Source organism: Silurus meridionalis, chromosome 8 (assembly GCF_014805685.1).
Source record: "Silurus meridionalis isolate SWU-2019-XX chromosome 8, ASM1480568v1, whole genome shotgun sequence".
Taxonomy (NCBI): Eukaryota; Metazoa; Chordata; class Actinopteri; order Siluriformes; family Siluridae; genus Silurus; species Silurus meridionalis.
The window spans coordinates 314,900-332,140 of NC_060891.1; the positions used below are offsets into that span (position 1 = coordinate 314,900).

The window sequence follows — 17,241 nt, forward strand, 5'->3', positions numbered from 1 at the left end:
TTTAAGTGCATTTTAGGACATAATTAAAGTCGCATTTCCTTTTTAAAATATTAAAGTTCTGGAGGAAAAGTTAAAGCCCGAGCATTTAAAAAGTGTTGAGGTGAAAAATAAATAAAATCCACATACACTATTACTATACATTACAGCCATTTATTACAGACACACAACACGAATACATTCAGCAACCACACACGATAAAGGTGTTTAAACAGTGTCACATTAAACCTTTCATCATCATCATCATCATCATCATCAGCTTAATCAGAATCTGACCTTGTTGAAGGGTCGAACACGCACAGCCACTTTTACACAGTCTTTTCCAGCCATTTTACTGCATGTTAGAGAGAAAAACAGGGGACCAAGAGACTGTAACTTGAAGCAGGAGATCTGATCACTTTCTCTCACTCATGAATTAATTATATACACACACACACACACACAGCAGTTTTAGCACTACACTGAGAATAAACACCAACCAGGCACTCAGCTCACTTACGGGTGTATAGAGGGGTGCCAATACTTTTCTGCAGAATGTATGTGGGACCTGTGACCAGCTCACCCTCACAGCAGCAACAGGAGAGCAGAGGTGTCCCATTAGATTAGATTAGATCAGATCAGGGTTACTGTGTGGAATTTCACGTTCTCCACTCTTACATACATGCTGATATTTTCCAGATCCATCATGACTCTGATCTGAATAAACTGCGTACTGAAGATTCATGACCATGTTTAAATAAAGAGAAACAGCATTACAGAAATGCTCTGGTGATGAGAGTTACACTGGATTATTAACAGTCCCGTCCTGATTCTTTACACACAAATAAAAACATGCAGCCGATTTGTTTCTACATCAGATCTACAGTTTATAGAGAATAATTGACAATAAAAAACAATTGACAGTTTAATTTAAAGAGCATAAGCTTAATAAAAAAAACAAAAACAAGAATACTGCTAAGTGAAACAGGATGTGATCAAACAATAAAAATGTACATTCAATACAATTGCAAAGAAAAACAGTGGTCACAAGAAATCTGCACATGATCATGAGATCTGACGAGGAATCACAAAAAACAATCATATAAACCATGTGACCGATCAGAACCCGAGTGTAGTGCGCACCCCTACGTGAAGATCCTAAAACTGTGAAATGACGAGGAACCAACTTATTCACAGGTATCAAATTTTATTCAGAACATCCCTAAAAGACTATTTACATTTGTAGAAATGCACATTTTTAAAACATAAGACTTTTGCATCGTTTGGCCTCCCCTGTGCTCCGTGCTGTAAACATCACGCGCTCGATTATTTATTTATTACATATAAAATTAAATCTCCCAAATTAGAGCTCTGTTTATTTCTGCACTTCAAAAAAATCATTTCCTTAATTAGAAAACAGCAGGCAGCAAAACGTCCTGGTAAAAATCTGAATGAGGGAAACAGGTGTGTGTTTGCTGTACACACACGCTCACACACACACACACACACACACACACACACACACACAGGAAGCTCGAAAGGAAGAGAAAACGATGATCGAGATGACGATGATGGTGCGATGGGGTTAAAGTTTCTTCCTGCGTGTGACCGGTTTGGGGAAAATAGACTCCATCATGCGTCTCCGCCGCAGGTTCATCTTCGGAGCGATGGCCTCGTGTTCTTCAGGTTTCCTCCTCTGAGCCGCTTCTGCTGGACTCGGCAACGGGGACAAAAGTTCCACCTTCACGGGTTCAGGATCTGCTCTTGCTCTGTTATAAAGAGAAATAGATAAAAAAAAGTTTAATAAGGTATTAAAGTAAATGGACAGATTAATGAAGGATGGACAGATTTACCTCGTCATTCTCTTCTTCATTTTAACCTCCGCTTCAGCCACCACTGGAGCTTCATCTGATAAAATCTCATCCTTCATGAGAAAAACATTTGGGGATTAAAGCACTGGAGATGTGCTGGTATAGAAGATGTGAGGAGAACTAGAACACAAATGTTTGAAGGTTCTCACCTGGAGGTGGCTCTCAGAAACGGCAGTCGCTTGTCTCGTTCGAGTCACAGGAGGAGACAAAACAATATCGTTTACAGCGATGTCTTTTTTCTTTCCTGAGAAACGAGAGAGAAACGTCTCCAATATTAAACTCTGGATATTAAAAGCATGGAGAAATAAAGCAACAGTGAGGAAAAAAAGAACGTGAGAAAAATCACCTCTGGTTCTTTGAGCTCCAGATGTGCTGTTACTAGCGAGTGAGGTGTCAGGGTCTGGGACTTTGCTGGCTTTGGTTCTCCTAACAGACGATGCAGATTTCTTCTCAGTAGAAACCAGTGACTCCAGAGCTTCAGCATTTTGCTCTTTCTGGTCCACAGATGGAGCTACAGATCTGGACCGCCGCTTGGCGCGCACGATCTCAGTCACCAGCTCGCTTTCTTTAGCTGCTTCATCATTCAGTCTCTCCATTAAAGTGCTCTCCAGCAAATTATTGGCCTCCACTTTCTCAGGTTTCTCAGGTTCCTCTCCGTCGTTCCAATGCCGGCTCCTAGTCAGTCGCCTGGAAACGCTTTGCAGCTGCACGCCATCCACTGTGTAGGTCTCGTTGTTCACCTTTTCCTCCGTAGTGCCTCTAGTTTTCCGTCTGCTCCTTGGTGGCGTAACTGTAGATGTGTTTTGGAGATCTGGAACCATTTGGAAGCTCTCCAGCGTTAAGCTCAGTCTCCTGCTGGATTGTCGAGTCACCCTGCTGGGACTAGCATTAGCTTGATTTTCCACAAGTTTCTCCTCAGAGATCGTCTCCGGAACCTCGACTGTTGCCACTTTTCTGGTCTTTCTTGCACTCTGATGTTCAACAATTGGAGTTGCCTCTATTTGGACTTCAATGTCATTAGCACTGGAGCTCCTTGTTTTGCGAGACCCTCTCTGGGGTGTAGTCTTCTGTGGACGTGTGGCTTTTGTTGATAGCTCCTTCTCCTCCATGATAGAATCGTTTTTTCTCGTGCTTCTCCTTGGTGTGATGAGAACTTCAGACTCCAGCGGCAGCATGCTGCTCCTCGTGATGCGTCTCGGTGTGAAAGGCACTTCAGATTCAGCACGCTCCTCTTCAGAAGCATCTTTCTCAGATTCCTTCATGGTAACTGGAAATTTAACCGTCTTCATTCCTCTTCGTGCTGGACTTCGTTCTACTCTTGTTCTAATGGCTGTAGCATCTACTGCTTCCTTCAGCTTAGCATCTTTCTCCTCAGCTTTATTAGCACCAGAAACTTCTTCAGCTTCAGGAAGCATCTCATTAGTTTTTACACCAGCCTCATTATCAGGTACGTTCTCGTTATTACCCTCCTCCATGACCTCAGACAAGACTGATTCCTGAACCTGACTGCTGACACATACAGTGGTTACATCAAACATCTCTTCAGCCACTGGAAGTTCCTTTGCAGGTTCCTGCACAAATTCCTCTGCAGGTTTCACTGATTTCTTTGCAGGCTCCTCTGCTCCATTAGGTTGATTTTCTATAATTGGTTCCAGCACAGCTTCAACCTTCTGCATTTGAACTTCTTCAGTTTGTTCATGAGGTTGAATTTCCATGTTTTCAGATTCAGTCACTTCCTGTTCAATCTGAACATTCTCGATTGTTTTATTTAGTTCCACAACATCTGGCACAACTGTTTGTGCAGGCAATTCCTCAGGTTCTAGAACAGCATGCTCCACATGGACATCATCCCTTTCAACATTAGATTCCTCCTCTGTTTCTCTGGAATGCTCTGAGATCTGAGGTCTCAGCGTTAGATGGTTCTCAGCTTCCATTTCTAAAGGTGCTGGTTCTTCATCATCTGCCTCCAGCATGAGGGAGAAGTTATTGGATTCAAGAGGAAGTGCAACCTCAGGCAGCTCAGCTCCTTGAAAAAGCTCCTGATGCTCAGAGGCCAGCTCAATTGGAACAAGGAGAGTAGTGGAGGGCTTCAGCTCGGTATAGCACACACCATCTTCTAGGTTTGCAGGTCTCAGGCCAACCACCACAACCTGACCTTCCTCTTCCTCCTCATCCCCGCAGTCATCCATTATCTGCTTGGTTTAAACACACACACACATCAGGAGAAAAGAACAAAGCTTGATGTTCTAGGGTTAGGGTAAGGGATAGACGTCTGACCTTCAGCTGTGGATTAGTGACAAGGGACAGCACAGCAGCAGTCTGTTCTTGGAGGAACTGATCTTCAGGTTGAAGATCCTGCAGGTAAAGGTGCTGCTGTGTCCCGTTTCCTTTTACTTCCTTAATAATCTCCACCTCACTGCCAGAGTCTTCCTCCACCTTCTCCTCTGCATCCTCCACCTCCTCTTCAGCACTGGACAGTTCCTCTGTGTCGTTCAGGCTGACTACAGCTACAAGAAAACACGTTGCATTAATATTAAATAGACGTATGCTACAGTTCAATAAATGTTAAATAAATGCTCACATTGTGACTCGGAGGTCTCAGCTTCAGACGAGGTGGTGGATTTGTGTGAATCCTCCTCAGCTCCGAGACCTTTATCCTCTTCACAAGGCTCGCTGTGCAGAATAGAACCAAAGATAAACAAATAGAACAGAAAATAAAATGACGAAAACAAAACATTAGACATCATTCATCACCTGTTGGATTCCAAAGCTTCTTTACTGTCGGTTTGGGAATGTGGAGGTGAGAGATCTCCAAACAACTGATGCTCCACATAATCATCCAGATCTGAAAGCATGATTATAATTAATCTCAAATCATAAATGACAGAACATGAAGTTTTAGTCTAATCTGATTCCATCCATATTGAGGAAATCTCACCTGATGTCTCCATGGCCTCAGAGTTCTCCCTCAGCTCTTCAGACACAGCATCACTTTTAGAAGCAGGAAGCTCACTGATCGGTTCGTTATTAAGAGCAGTGTCTTCACCTGATTGTAATGATGCTTCGGGATTCTGTTCGAGTGTCTCCTCTGCAGTGACAGCATCTTCAGTGATCAGGGGTGAGAGTTGTTCAGAGTCCTGGATCGCCTCCTCTCTGTCCATCTCCTCAGACATGCCAGATGTTCTGATTGGTTCACATGGTGCCAAAACCACATCAGGATTTACTGAATCGTGATGGTGCGACTCCTCCAGGAAAGTGAGTGGAACAACTGGTGATATCTGTGCTTCCATGGTCTCTGCATCTTCTTTTGCATGTTCTTTGTCTGCATCCAGCTGCTCAGATATAGAAACTTCATCATTCTCCATTTCCTGATAAGTGATCGGCTGTTCAGGAGAAAGCAGTTTGGTGGCAGTGTCTGTCTCCGGACGCTTGATAATGATTTCATCTTCTTCATCCAACCTGTTGTACGATTGTAACACTGGTCTCATCACATCCGTTGGAGAAACAGCATCGTGGAATTCCAGCGTGGAATCTGACTGGACGGAAAGCGTGCTTGTCTCAAAGCCGAGACTGGGCCTGCGCACAAGAGTGGGCAAGATCTGCTTCGATTCCTCCACCTTTAGGTTCTCTTTCTGCTCAAAAAAAGAACTGAGGGCTACACTTGGTTCTTTCGCATCCTCTTCTTCACCAGAATGTTCACTCAATCCCTCGACACCGCCCTCTGGTGGCAGAGGAGGGTGCTTTTGCTCGCATGTTTCACCAACTGCAGTGAACTAGAGTTAAAAAGCAAAGATTTTCCCCAAATGTTGATCTTGTACTTTATTACAAATGATTTTAATCTACATTTCTGTTTTGAACCTAAGTCACATGACCTGGAGTGAGTTGTAAGTTTTTGGTATATGTATTTGTACATGCGTGTGTGTGTGTGTGTGTGTACTGTTTTACCTCATTGCTCCAGTGCAAGGAGGGGCACTTGGGCAGATCTGGAGATTCACTTTCCTCCATGAAGGTGATACGGCTTTCTTTGGGGCGCAAAGTGGGCGTGGCTGACCGAGCAGGGGATGCGGTGGGTGTGGCTATAGGAGTGGGGCGGAGACTGCTCCTTAGGATGGACTGAGGGGTGAAGGAGGAGAAGACGGGACCAGATGCAGCTAAAGCTCGAGCTCTCTATGTGAGAGCAGAAAAAAGGGGAACATTACACCAAACTCGAATGTTGACGAATGTTAAAATAAAAAGTGGTGTGTGTATAGAATGTGGTGTATTCATGGTGCATATGAAGGTTACCTTCACGACCTGAGGAGTATGTAAGAGACTGAGCTCAGGAGCCTTGCTGATGTGTTTAGGTGCAGTCCAGGAGCTGATGGATTTGAGCGGAGTCGTCTGAGTGCGAGATGATTCTGAAGACGTCTGAGACATTGGCTGCACTGCCAGATCCAAGAGTCTGAAATCGAATGTTTTTTGTGATTTTTTCACATTTATTGAAGAAAAAGTTGCCAAAATGGAGTTTTTACCCAGCAAAATGTTTTCATTCAGGTATATAAAATAATAAAATATTATAAACTAAACAATAACATAAGCGTAATCTTTACTGTGCTGTGATGTGTGAGAAATGGAAAAAAGAAAGACAGTGCTCAGGTCACCTGGACATCCGCTTATTCAGCATGTTTATTGGTGTTCCAACAAAAGCCTCATGGATGTTTAAGGTTGGAGGATTAGGACTGGACACCAGCACATCAGAGGCTTTGGGGCTGAAAAATAAAACATGATGGAATAAATAATATAATGAATAAATCTATTACTCTATAAGTGTTTTTAATGTTAACAAAATAAAAACAAAAAGACAAGATTAAAGTTAAGAAAATCACTTCACACATTTGTATGAAATAAAGGAAAAGTAGGAATAAAGGAAGAATCCAGGAACTTCAGCAGGAAACACACACACACCTCTTGAGAGGAGAGGGCTCAGGCGTAGGCTCCTTCCCAATCCACACCTCCTCAATCTTGGTGAGAACGTTTTTAATAAACGCTGCTCTGCTCAGGATGTTCTTGTTGGTAGAGCGTTTAGCTACGGTGGATAACGGCTGAGGCCTTGTGACTGGAACAGAAAATATAAAGAAGATAAAACTAATTCTGATAAAATGTCAGAAGATAAATGAGTGTGTGTGTGTGTGTGTGTGTATACCCTCTCTGAGGATGGTGGATGGGTACTGATAGGGTTTTGCACGTTCGATGGCCAGCTTCCTCTGAGCGCGTGGTAACACCTTCCCGTACTGACTCATGATAGAGTTCCTAGTGTTTGATCTCTCCTTCGTTTTCGGATCTCGATCCCCCTGGAGAAAGCGAAAGGTCGATATACTTCAGCTTTTAATCTACAGTCATGTGACACGAACATTGAGATTAAAATTCTTACACTTTCTCTAAAAATGACAAAAGAGCCCCCGGCCAATTATCACACAACTAATCAACAAGTTTTTAGTCCAAGAATCTAGAGAGAAGCAGGTGTGATGAAGAAAAAACTATTTAGATCATTGTTTCTGACCAAAGATCAATAATCATTTGATCATTAGAAATTGTTTAATCATGAATATTGACCATAAACGGATTATTTAAAGATTATTATTAAATGCTGACTGTTCATTATCACAGAGACAGACACTCACAGCCAGGTTCATCTTCAGCATATGGTTGATCTGCAGCGCAGGAACGTAGTTGGCTTGCTGGAGATAGTGAACCATGAGGAGTTCTCTGTTCTGGAACCCTCCAGTTTCCTGCAGGAAGTGTTCCAAACACTCCTACACACAATCAGTGAAATCAGAGACACGTCTTCTGACAGCCAGACAGATGAACAGACCGATGTAAGGTATTGATGGAGAGACACACATACCTGTTCAGAGGGTCGGAGGGGCAGTTTGAGGAGCTCCTTCATTAAACCCAGCTCCTGACATGTTTCATAGAAAAACCTGAGCAGCTCGTCTATGGTTAGTTTATTAACCTGCTGCCTCAATAAAGCCCATGCCTCTACTATACACCTACACACACACACACACACACACACACACACACGGTATGGGGCAGTGTACACTTAGTTGAAAGAGCTCATTTTAAGTTAGAGTGAAGTTTTGTGTGTGTGTGTGTGTGTGTGTGTGTGTGTATATACCTGTTGTGTAGCAGAACAGACACACACAGCTTGGTGAGGGAAGATGAGGTGACAGACGGCTTCATCATGTGCAGGTAGCGCAGAGCCGTGCTGTGTTTGTTCTGGATCATCAAAGCATGCAGAACCCGGGAGTGCTGCCACGCCCACACACATGGAGACACAGACGGATGGAGAAGCAGGTCCAGAGAGTTCTGAGACAGAGAAAAGCCATGTGAGTGTTAGGATTGTCATCCTCTGTAGTGAGAGAACAATTTAATTACAAATGCTAAGTGAAATCAAACGCAGGGCATATAAACAGTGAGCAAGCAGCTCGATACCTCGTGGTCGTGGTGATCAAGTAACCAGAGGCCCTGTACGAGCTTCACTAAGCCGATGGGGATGGAGAACGCCGTGGGGAAAGATTCCACTGATGCACCACTTTTATTAGGAAAAGAGTACATCACATCCAAAAGCAGATAAATCACCTGGAGATCGTGGTTAAGATTCAAAACCCACACACACGTCAAGTTTAAACTACAGCACTACAACAGTATACCTCTATAACTCATTTATTCAGCTCCATAAACAAGTCTAATAAATATAATAATGTGTGCAGTTAAAGTGACTTGAAATCTGATCAAAAATGATCTAGAAATATGATGTAATTATTTTAAGGATACGATAGCATGCTTGGTAGATTCTTCAACATTCTCCAGGAGATACAAGTCCAGCAGGGCCTGGGGAGATATCAAAATAAAAAAAATAATTTAACAAGTCAAAATGCTCTTTAACCTGAGCAGATTTTTAATGACCTACTGCATATTTATTTAATTCCCTACAGAATAACCCATAATGATCAGAAGTCCTTTATTAATGTGCTAACAGGATGTTCTCTGAGCTGTACACTTCTGTAAAATAAAACCCTATTATTTTTATAAAATCATATTCTTTTGAGTCATAATTTTCTTTAGTTTATTTCACAAGTTTGATTGTAAATATTAGTTAAACTTTATTAGAAGTAATGAGATTGTTACGTGTAGTGAAGGAGGGGGGTACTGCCCCGTCCCACCCTCGTCTCTCTTCCAGAGCTCTGAGAGACGCTCACCACACTGAGCCACCAATCCGTCAATCATCAGACAATCAGCATTCCACTTATCCCTGAGGAAAGAGAGGACACGCTATACTCTTTAAACAGCATTAGCTAATAATCCACACACAATAACTGCTAATGGATTTATATTGAAATGGAAATGTTCTGCTGCTCACTTGGAGAGTCTCTGCAGCTCCTCCCTCTGACCCATATAATAATTCTTAATCACAGAGAAACTATAAAAAGGTCTGGAGATCTGCAGGATGTCATCATCTGTAAGATGGAGAAAAACCCATCATATACATGCAGGTGGAAACCGAATAATGATCGCACAAGAGTAGGTGGTCGTGGTGAGGGGTTTTTACCGGCGCTCTCTGGGAGGAGACCTGTGCGGCAGAACCACAGGACCACTTGAGCGTACTGAGAGATCAGACTGGACACCATGCACTTGTTCACTAGACCTATTACACCTACACACACACACAGACACATCATCACATGGTTGTCCGGAAACATCAGATCATTTATAATATGAGGGTGTAAAATAGTGCTGCAACTACTGATCCATAAAATTGATAATTGATAATGAAATTCGTTGCTGCTCAAGTTACAGTTTAGTGCGATAGTGAGATACACATCTGCTTGAAATGGTGGAAAGTACGGGGTCATCCAACAGCAGGAAAAGATAACACACGTCATCATGTGTAAATGTTGTAGTTTAATGAAGTGTTATTGTGTAAACTGTGTGTAACTTCAGGAAAGTCGCACTGGATCTGTTCTGTCGTGACTCGCGAGCATCAGGACACTGATCAGGATTTTTTATAGTATACTTTTATACATAAAGACCCCGAGTTCGGTCTTTACTCAGATACGTGTGTGTGTGTGTGTGTGTGTGAGTGAGAGAGAGAGAGAGGGAGAGAGAGAGAGACCTCTTTGTGTGAGCTCCTGGGCCTCGTTCAGTAAGCAGTGGAAGATGGTGCTGAGGTTACTCAATAATCTCTGGCTGTGTTGGAGAAGCTGCAGCGTTTGTGTATCAGTAAAATTAGAGGAGCTGTCAAATAACGGTGCACCTGAACACACACACACACAGACATTAGGGGGGTGTTACATCAATCACAACATACAAAAAGTTGGAAAAACATGTATTATTCAAATAAGAGATGTATGGATTTATTAGATTATATATTATTAAACATTATTAGAATATAAACATCTGTGACAAATACAGTGTCGAAATGAGTAATTTGTAGTAATTTTATTCTCTATGCACAAAGAATCTGGAAAAGTGAGCTGATCACCTTGAGTGTTGCTCAGATTCACATAAATCCTAAAATATTTATCTGTAACTGCTGTAGGAACACTTACATATGCCATCAAGCTCCTCCTTGGTTTTGACCACTTTGTCCCAGGCCCACTCCAGGATGTAGCGCAGGTTCACTGCAGAGCCGGCCTGCTCGGTAACTTAACACCAGAGAGATGTTAAAAAGACGATCAAAAACTACTAATAAGCAATAAAGACTTATATACTATCTGAACAAGTATTGGGACACTTGGAAGATCTCCTGCTTTAGAACTTCAACTCTACTGATCACCTTTGGGATGAATGTGAATGCTGACTGCACTCCAGAAACTTCCTCAACTTCGAACTAACATCAGTACCTGACTTTATCAACACCCTTGTGAAGGAATCTCAACAAAAGCTAGTGGAACATTTTCCCAGAAGAGTGGAGCTCATTATAATAGTAAATGGGACATTCAAAAAGCACATATGTTCAGGTGTCCACAAACTGTTTATGTAAATCCAGACAATTATAAAAGCATAAAACACCGTGGTGCTCACCCTCAGTGGTCCACTGTTTAATGCAGCCGGTGATCAGACCCAAAGCACTCGTCTCTACTGCGGTGGTTAAGATGGCGTCCAGTTGCTCCTGCTGCAGTTTTCAAACAACATACTTTACTATTGGATATAAAACACTCAACACATACACAAGTGTAAAGCAGAACAACATGTAGTGCAGAAACTGAATTATCAAACATGCTGAGAGTAAAATATCACATGATGAGCTTGGTGGTGATGGTGATGGTGGTGGTTACCTCAGTCAGGCTGGATGGCTGAACATCTGTTTGCCGAGACGACAGCAGACCGGACATGAGGCATTGGGAATATCCGTTGGAAATACCATCACTCAGACTCGGCACGGCTTTCTTCAGATAACTCAGAGTCTGAAACCAGAACCAGAACCCCTCAGTGACAGTCTCACATTAGGACACAAAGAGCTGATTATAAAGAGCAGACTAACCTCTTTCTGATAGCCCGAGCAAGTGAAGTGGACTATTCCAGCATTAAGCAGACAGCTTGCATCTACACACACACACACACACACACAGTTAACAAACTTGTTCATATACTTCTTTCAAAAAGCTTATGAACCAAGAACTGACCATCCGATCAACTGCAATGAAACTCCAACACATCTAACAACATGGGTTTGTTTTTCAAAATTCAACAAACAGTTAAAAGAGTGATAAAAGAGTTGCTGCAGTGGGAAGTGTGTATGTATGCACTTGCCGAAGTTGTAAGTGTTAGGGTTGTAGAACTGCTCAGGAGGGGGGCATGTGTGAGGCAGAGCTCTGCTTAGACTGCGCTCATGAACCACTATGTCCAGCAGGGGGCAGGACTGAGTCGCCTCAATCACTGAGTCCAGAGACCACACAGCCAGGTAGGGACAGTTCTGCAGAGACTCGCCCGCTCTAAAGACACAACATCCAACATTATTAACAAAAAATACAAAATGGACTTCAATTCGGGGAATTGTGTCAATTATGACATCACCTCATGACCCAAACCTACACAGAACACTGCACTGCCACTTTCATTAATAATAAATCATTTTTTTAAGGTCAAACAAAAGCAAGACACTGAGCACCCTGACCTGGAACACGGTACAAAACATCCTAATAAATAATATATTAAACATTAATATTAAGATAACATTTAATATCTGATTCCCCCCCAGCCATATTCGTACCTCAGTGAATCAGGCATCTGTGCGTGATACCATCTGTTAATATCGAACACTCCGAGGAAGGTGGAAGGATGGCCCTGTCCATACGACTTCACCTGCCAGCTGAACACCGACACACTCGTATCAGGAGACGCCACTGTGGTGGGAAAAAAGAATCAATAATTCACTTCAATCCTGAAAGAGCTACACAATTATACTGCAACACTAATGACAGCTTGTGTTGTGGCGCAGTGACCTTCGTTTACGCTGTCCTCTCTGTCAGGATGATGGCGGAACTTCTCAATGGTCTGGCAGCTGAGCAGGCGAGTGTGTGAAGCCTGAGCTCGGAGAGGAAACACACTGCCACTTAGATCCTGACTGTAACGCTCCTCGCAGTATTCCAGACCCTACAACACACAGATGAGAAACAGCTGTTACAGAGCCCCCTGGTGGATGAAATGCAGGGGTGGGGTGTTTGGTGTCAGTGTATACCTCGTAGATGATTTTCCCTGATGCTGAACACTTTCTCTCTCCAAACGCCAGCTGCAGTAGGTGAAGACTGACTACATCACCCTCTCTGCAAAACACACACCATATTACAACAACTACACATGCACACACAACACGAGCGAGTCATCGGTTCAGCAGTTTTTGATTAATCGGCACTACTAGATGATGGCTGGAACTATCAGCAAAAATCAATACAGATGCTTCCTATTTTACAAACATCTACTTTAAGAACGTTGTCAGATATGAACAAACCTGTCCTCAAAATTAAACGTGTGAAAAAATTCTAAACGGAGAAGAGCCGTTATAGAAATGATAGAAAACTTGCGTGAATGTAAGACTCACAGGTCCTGCGCTGACTGAACAGCCCACAGGTAGCAGCAGTTCCTCGGGTCGTTCTCCGGCTCCTGGAAGTTAAATGTGTACAGCGGGACTCGGCCGCCCTCCAGCTGAGAGTGATACCTGTGAAATTGTGAGAAGACATCAGCAAAAAGCACCTCAAACACACACACCACAATAATGTTAGCGTATGGTGCAAGTGTCTCCCTCACTCTTTTTTCAGCGTCTTCATGTTCCAGAGCTGCAGAAAGCCGTCGGTGAAGCCCACGGCGAGCTGATTGGTGCGGCCTATGAAATGCAGCGCTGAAGCACCCGTCCCTGTGGGACTGCACAGCTGGAGACAGAGGTGACGTCCCTGCTGAGTAACTCTCTCTCGAAGATGTGGAATATCAGAGGGACATTTGTTCATAACCTCCAGGTCTGAGAGGAGCAAAAAAAACAATGCTCACATTAACACAACACAGCTTCAAAGTGCAGCAATTCTTTCTGAATGTTTTAATGTTTTGCTAATAACTCATTCCAGCAGAGACTTTAGAGAACCACTGAAGCTTTGTGATCAATGTAATGTATCTGTAGAACAGCTTTGATGGTCAAGTTATAATTGATCTGCACATTTGAATGATTTGAATACACCGTTTTATTTTAATATATAGTGTTAATGGGTTGCGTGGTAGTGTTGAGCTAACCCAGGGCCTCCAGTTCAGTCTGAGTGCAGGAGAAATCATCTAAACACAGATCCACCAATAGGACGTGTCCCACATCCGTTACCACGGAAACCACACCAAAAAACCAGCGCAGGCTTTGGTGCAGGTGCTGTGTACTCGTGCTCGCTCCTCCATAACTCACCAGCGGCTCGATGGCAGTAATCTGATGAAGAGAGCAGGTGAGAGAGAATTAGTTTATTACAGCGTAATACCTGGGAGCTCTAGAGTGTAAGGCGATGAACAGCTCGTACCCTGTTCGGAATGACGACGGCTTTAATGACACGCGAGATGCCGAGGTCATAGAGACACAGCATGCTGCTCTCGTCCTCCTGCAGGCCAACGAGCAGCCCGCTACGCTTCAGCCAGCTGAACTCTTTCACTGCTGTCACACATGGCTGCAGGTGATCCGTCACGCTGCTGAAGCGATACGCGGAGAATCGTTCGCCCGTCGACGCGTGCACCACCTCCAGGTGAGGCCCACATGCCAGCCACGCCAACACGCTGCGACCTGTACAGACAGGAAGTGACATACTTCAAATTTAACACACAAAACAGTAAATATTCTGAAAATCCATAACATATTGTAATAATTTACTTACAATAGCATTTAATATAAACTATTACCACTATATAAAAACTGCTTTTACAAAGAAATAAAGCAACACACATCAGATAAACACTGATAATAGACAGTGAGAAGGAGGTGTGAGCTCACTGACCCACGGTGAATCTCCCATGAAGCACTGAGTCCAGAGTCACTTCATCTTCCCTTAAAGCTTCTACTGTCACTGCAGGAAAACGCAGCAGACCACTGGTCACCTGAGCCGAAAGGTCACGCATCCTCGCTGAAACAAACACACAAATATAAACAAACATTTATTTTATTCTAGCAAATGCTATATCTTTTGTTGTTTGCGGTGTGATGGATGCTCACATCCAAACTATTACACATCTGATTGGATAATTTATCTGTGCAATAAACTCAGGTAAACAAACTGCAGTGCAATGTGAATCTGTCTCAGTTATACACTACATATACACTCATATTACAGGGGACAAAATGTGAGCGCATAATCTGACATTAACTTGTCAATTATTAATCCATCCATCAAATACATACAACTTCATTTTTACTTTTACATACACAATATTTACTTAATCATATCTAAGCTTTTCGTCCAGAAATTGGGCTTGTGTTTTATATATATAGCTATTTGCACTTCAGATTGAAACACAGATTTTCTTCTCAAACACGCAGACATTCACCCAGAAACCAAACCCCAGATTCTGCACGTGCGCAAGCTAATGCACCGCTTCATCTACGCTAACCGGCTAGCAATAGCTTAGCTATCCAAGAAAATAAAACGTTGACCCATACAAAGAAATAAAATTATAGTCTTATTTAATATTTAATGAGATCAGGATAATATCCACTAGAGAGTCAGTCTAACCTCAGTTAGAAAATGCCCATTAGAAAGGGACTGTTAGCATTAGCTTAGCTCACCGTATTTACCTGTGTACCGAAGTGTTTCTTAATTTCGAAACTATCGAATGCGTTTTCTGATGTAGTCTTTCAGTAGTCATAATCCGGCCAAATCCATTAAAGAGCTGCGTTTTTTTGCTGCAAATAAATAATCTAGAACAATTAAACCAGAAGCAGCTAACAAACTCTGCAACCGCCGACTGACTAGCACTTCAACACAGGCGCCATTTCCAAAATACAGTCATCACTGCGCATGTGTCGTCGACATAGCACCGCATTGCCACTGCGCATGTGCCATTTCAAAACCGACGGATTGGCGCTGCGCTGCAATGCGCAAGCGCCGATTCAAAAGCGCAAGTTTAGCTCTAAGCGCATGCGCCATAAAACCGCTTTAGATGGATCAGTTTTGCTGCTTTTTACTGTTGTTTTATTAATATCATTTCATTTGTATTTTTTGTGGAATTATGTAATCATAGTCGTTAAAGCATTTTTTTTACCTTCATGTCTAAAGGTACCGTAGTTCTGTAAATTGAGCTACCGGCAGCGACAGTGGACACTAGGGGGCAGTAGCGCTGTTTCTGTATAGAGGCAGAGCGGCTTCAGTGTGACTCAGTAACACATCACAAAACACACACTTTAGTCTATCATTCTGTCTATCCTTCTGTTTGTCTATCTGACTCTCAGTTTCTGAGTGTTTAGAGAAAAGAACAACAGTTAGACTGCAATAATGCATTGTAGGTAAACTGTGCCCCAGAAGTGCTCTTACAAATGGCAAAGGGGGACTTTACTAAGGGGAAGTGAATGAGGCTTAGTGAAAACAGGATTTCCAGAGTTAGAGAAGATTACTGTAGGAGAGAGAGAGAGAGAGAGAGAGAGAGATACAGGGACTTTAAGTGAAAGAAAATGAAAGATGAGAGAGACATTTTCACTTCTTCTATGAGTAAAGAAAAAACTGTACATATCAGTGATTTAAACTGAATAATTGTCTACACACACACACACACACACACACACACACGGGTCTGTATTAGTGTGTTCAACCTTAATCCGACGTAATCCAGAGCTAAAAGAGGATGAGTGTGTTGGAGTGTGTTGGAGTGACATGCAGCTTTTCCATGATCATCATCTGGTCAGCACTGCACTGACGCGTTCCTGTGTCACACATTTATTTCAAGTGGAGCTGAAAATAATTCAGAAATTACTCGGTTACAGACCAGATGTTCTGCTCCTGCACAGGAACACGAAGAGTATTGAGCTTCAATCTTCTTCTTCACACAACACGACCATTAAAACATCACATTCACTCAATTCCAAACTCAATAATACTGAAACATGTCAAAATCAGAGCAGAGGAACACTTCACACACTAAACTCAGCTGGAACACTTTATTTCCCTCGTTACAGATCACACGAGACACAGAGATAAACACGAGACACAGAGATAAACACGAGACACAGAAATAAACACGAGACACAGAGATAAACACGAGACACAGAGATAAACACGAGACACAGAAATAAACACGAGACACAGAGATAAACACGAGACACAGAGATAAACACGAGACACAGAAATAAACACGAGACACAGAGATAAACACGAGACACAGAGATAAACACGAGACACAGAAATAAACACGAGACAGGAATAAACACGAGACACAGAAATAAACACGAGACACAGAGATAAACACGAGACACAGAGATAAACACGAGACACGAGACACAGAGATAAACACGAGACAGAGATAAACACGAGACACAGAGATAAACACGAGACACAGAAATAAACACGAGACACAGAGATAAACACGAGACACAGAGATAAACACGAGACACAGAAATAAACACGAGACAGGAATAAACATGAGACACAGAAATAAACACAAGACACAAAAATAAACACGAGACACAGAGATAAACACGAGACACAGAAATAAACACGAGACACAGAAATAAACACGAGACAGGAATAAACATGAGACACAGAAATAAACACGAGACACAGAGATAAACGAGACACAGAGATAAACACAAGACAGAAATAAACAGGAGACACAGAGATAAACACGAGACACAAATAAACAGGAGACACAGAGATAAACAGGAGACACAGAGATAAACACGAGA

General features: G+C 42.6%; 1 protein-coding gene across 2 annotated transcripts; it reads right to left on the minus strand.

Moving 5' to 3' along the window:
• Nucleotides 1-136: 136 nt before the first annotated feature.
• On the minus strand, nt 137-15,365 carry ahctf1 (AT hook containing transcription factor 1). Of its 2 annotated transcripts, none has more exons than XM_046856153.1 (36): nt 15,142-15,365; nt 14,348-14,473; nt 13,880-14,136; nt 13,611-13,791; nt 13,137-13,344; nt 12,931-13,047; nt 12,571-12,655; nt 12,335-12,485; nt 12,103-12,235; nt 11,643-11,824; nt 11,374-11,435; nt 11,168-11,296; nt 10,914-11,004; nt 10,439-10,534; nt 10,003-10,143; nt 9,439-9,543; nt 9,250-9,346; nt 9,018-9,141; nt 8,664-8,720; nt 8,322-8,468; nt 8,005-8,195; nt 7,732-7,876; nt 7,508-7,639; nt 7,030-7,177; nt 6,792-6,942; nt 6,488-6,595; nt 6,132-6,288; nt 5,793-6,014; nt 4,786-5,620; nt 4,602-4,692; nt 4,429-4,520; nt 4,125-4,354; nt 2,194-4,039; nt 1,997-2,091; nt 1,830-1,900; nt 137-1,745 (listed from the first exon to the last, which is right to left on the minus strand). In XM_046856153.1, exons 2-36 carry the CDS (start codon nt 14,466-14,468, stop codon nt 1,562-1,564), a joined length of 7,182 nt encoding a protein of 2,393 aa, XP_046712109.1. In that variant the 5' UTR covers nt 14,469-14,473; nt 15,142-15,365; the 3' UTR covers nt 137-1,561. The 2 variants fall into 2 exon arrangements, with proteins under 2 accessions (XP_046712109.1, XP_046712110.1); XM_046856154.1 differs by having other exon boundaries at nt 15,133-15,365.
• Nucleotides 15,366-17,241: the final 1,876 nt, after the last annotated feature.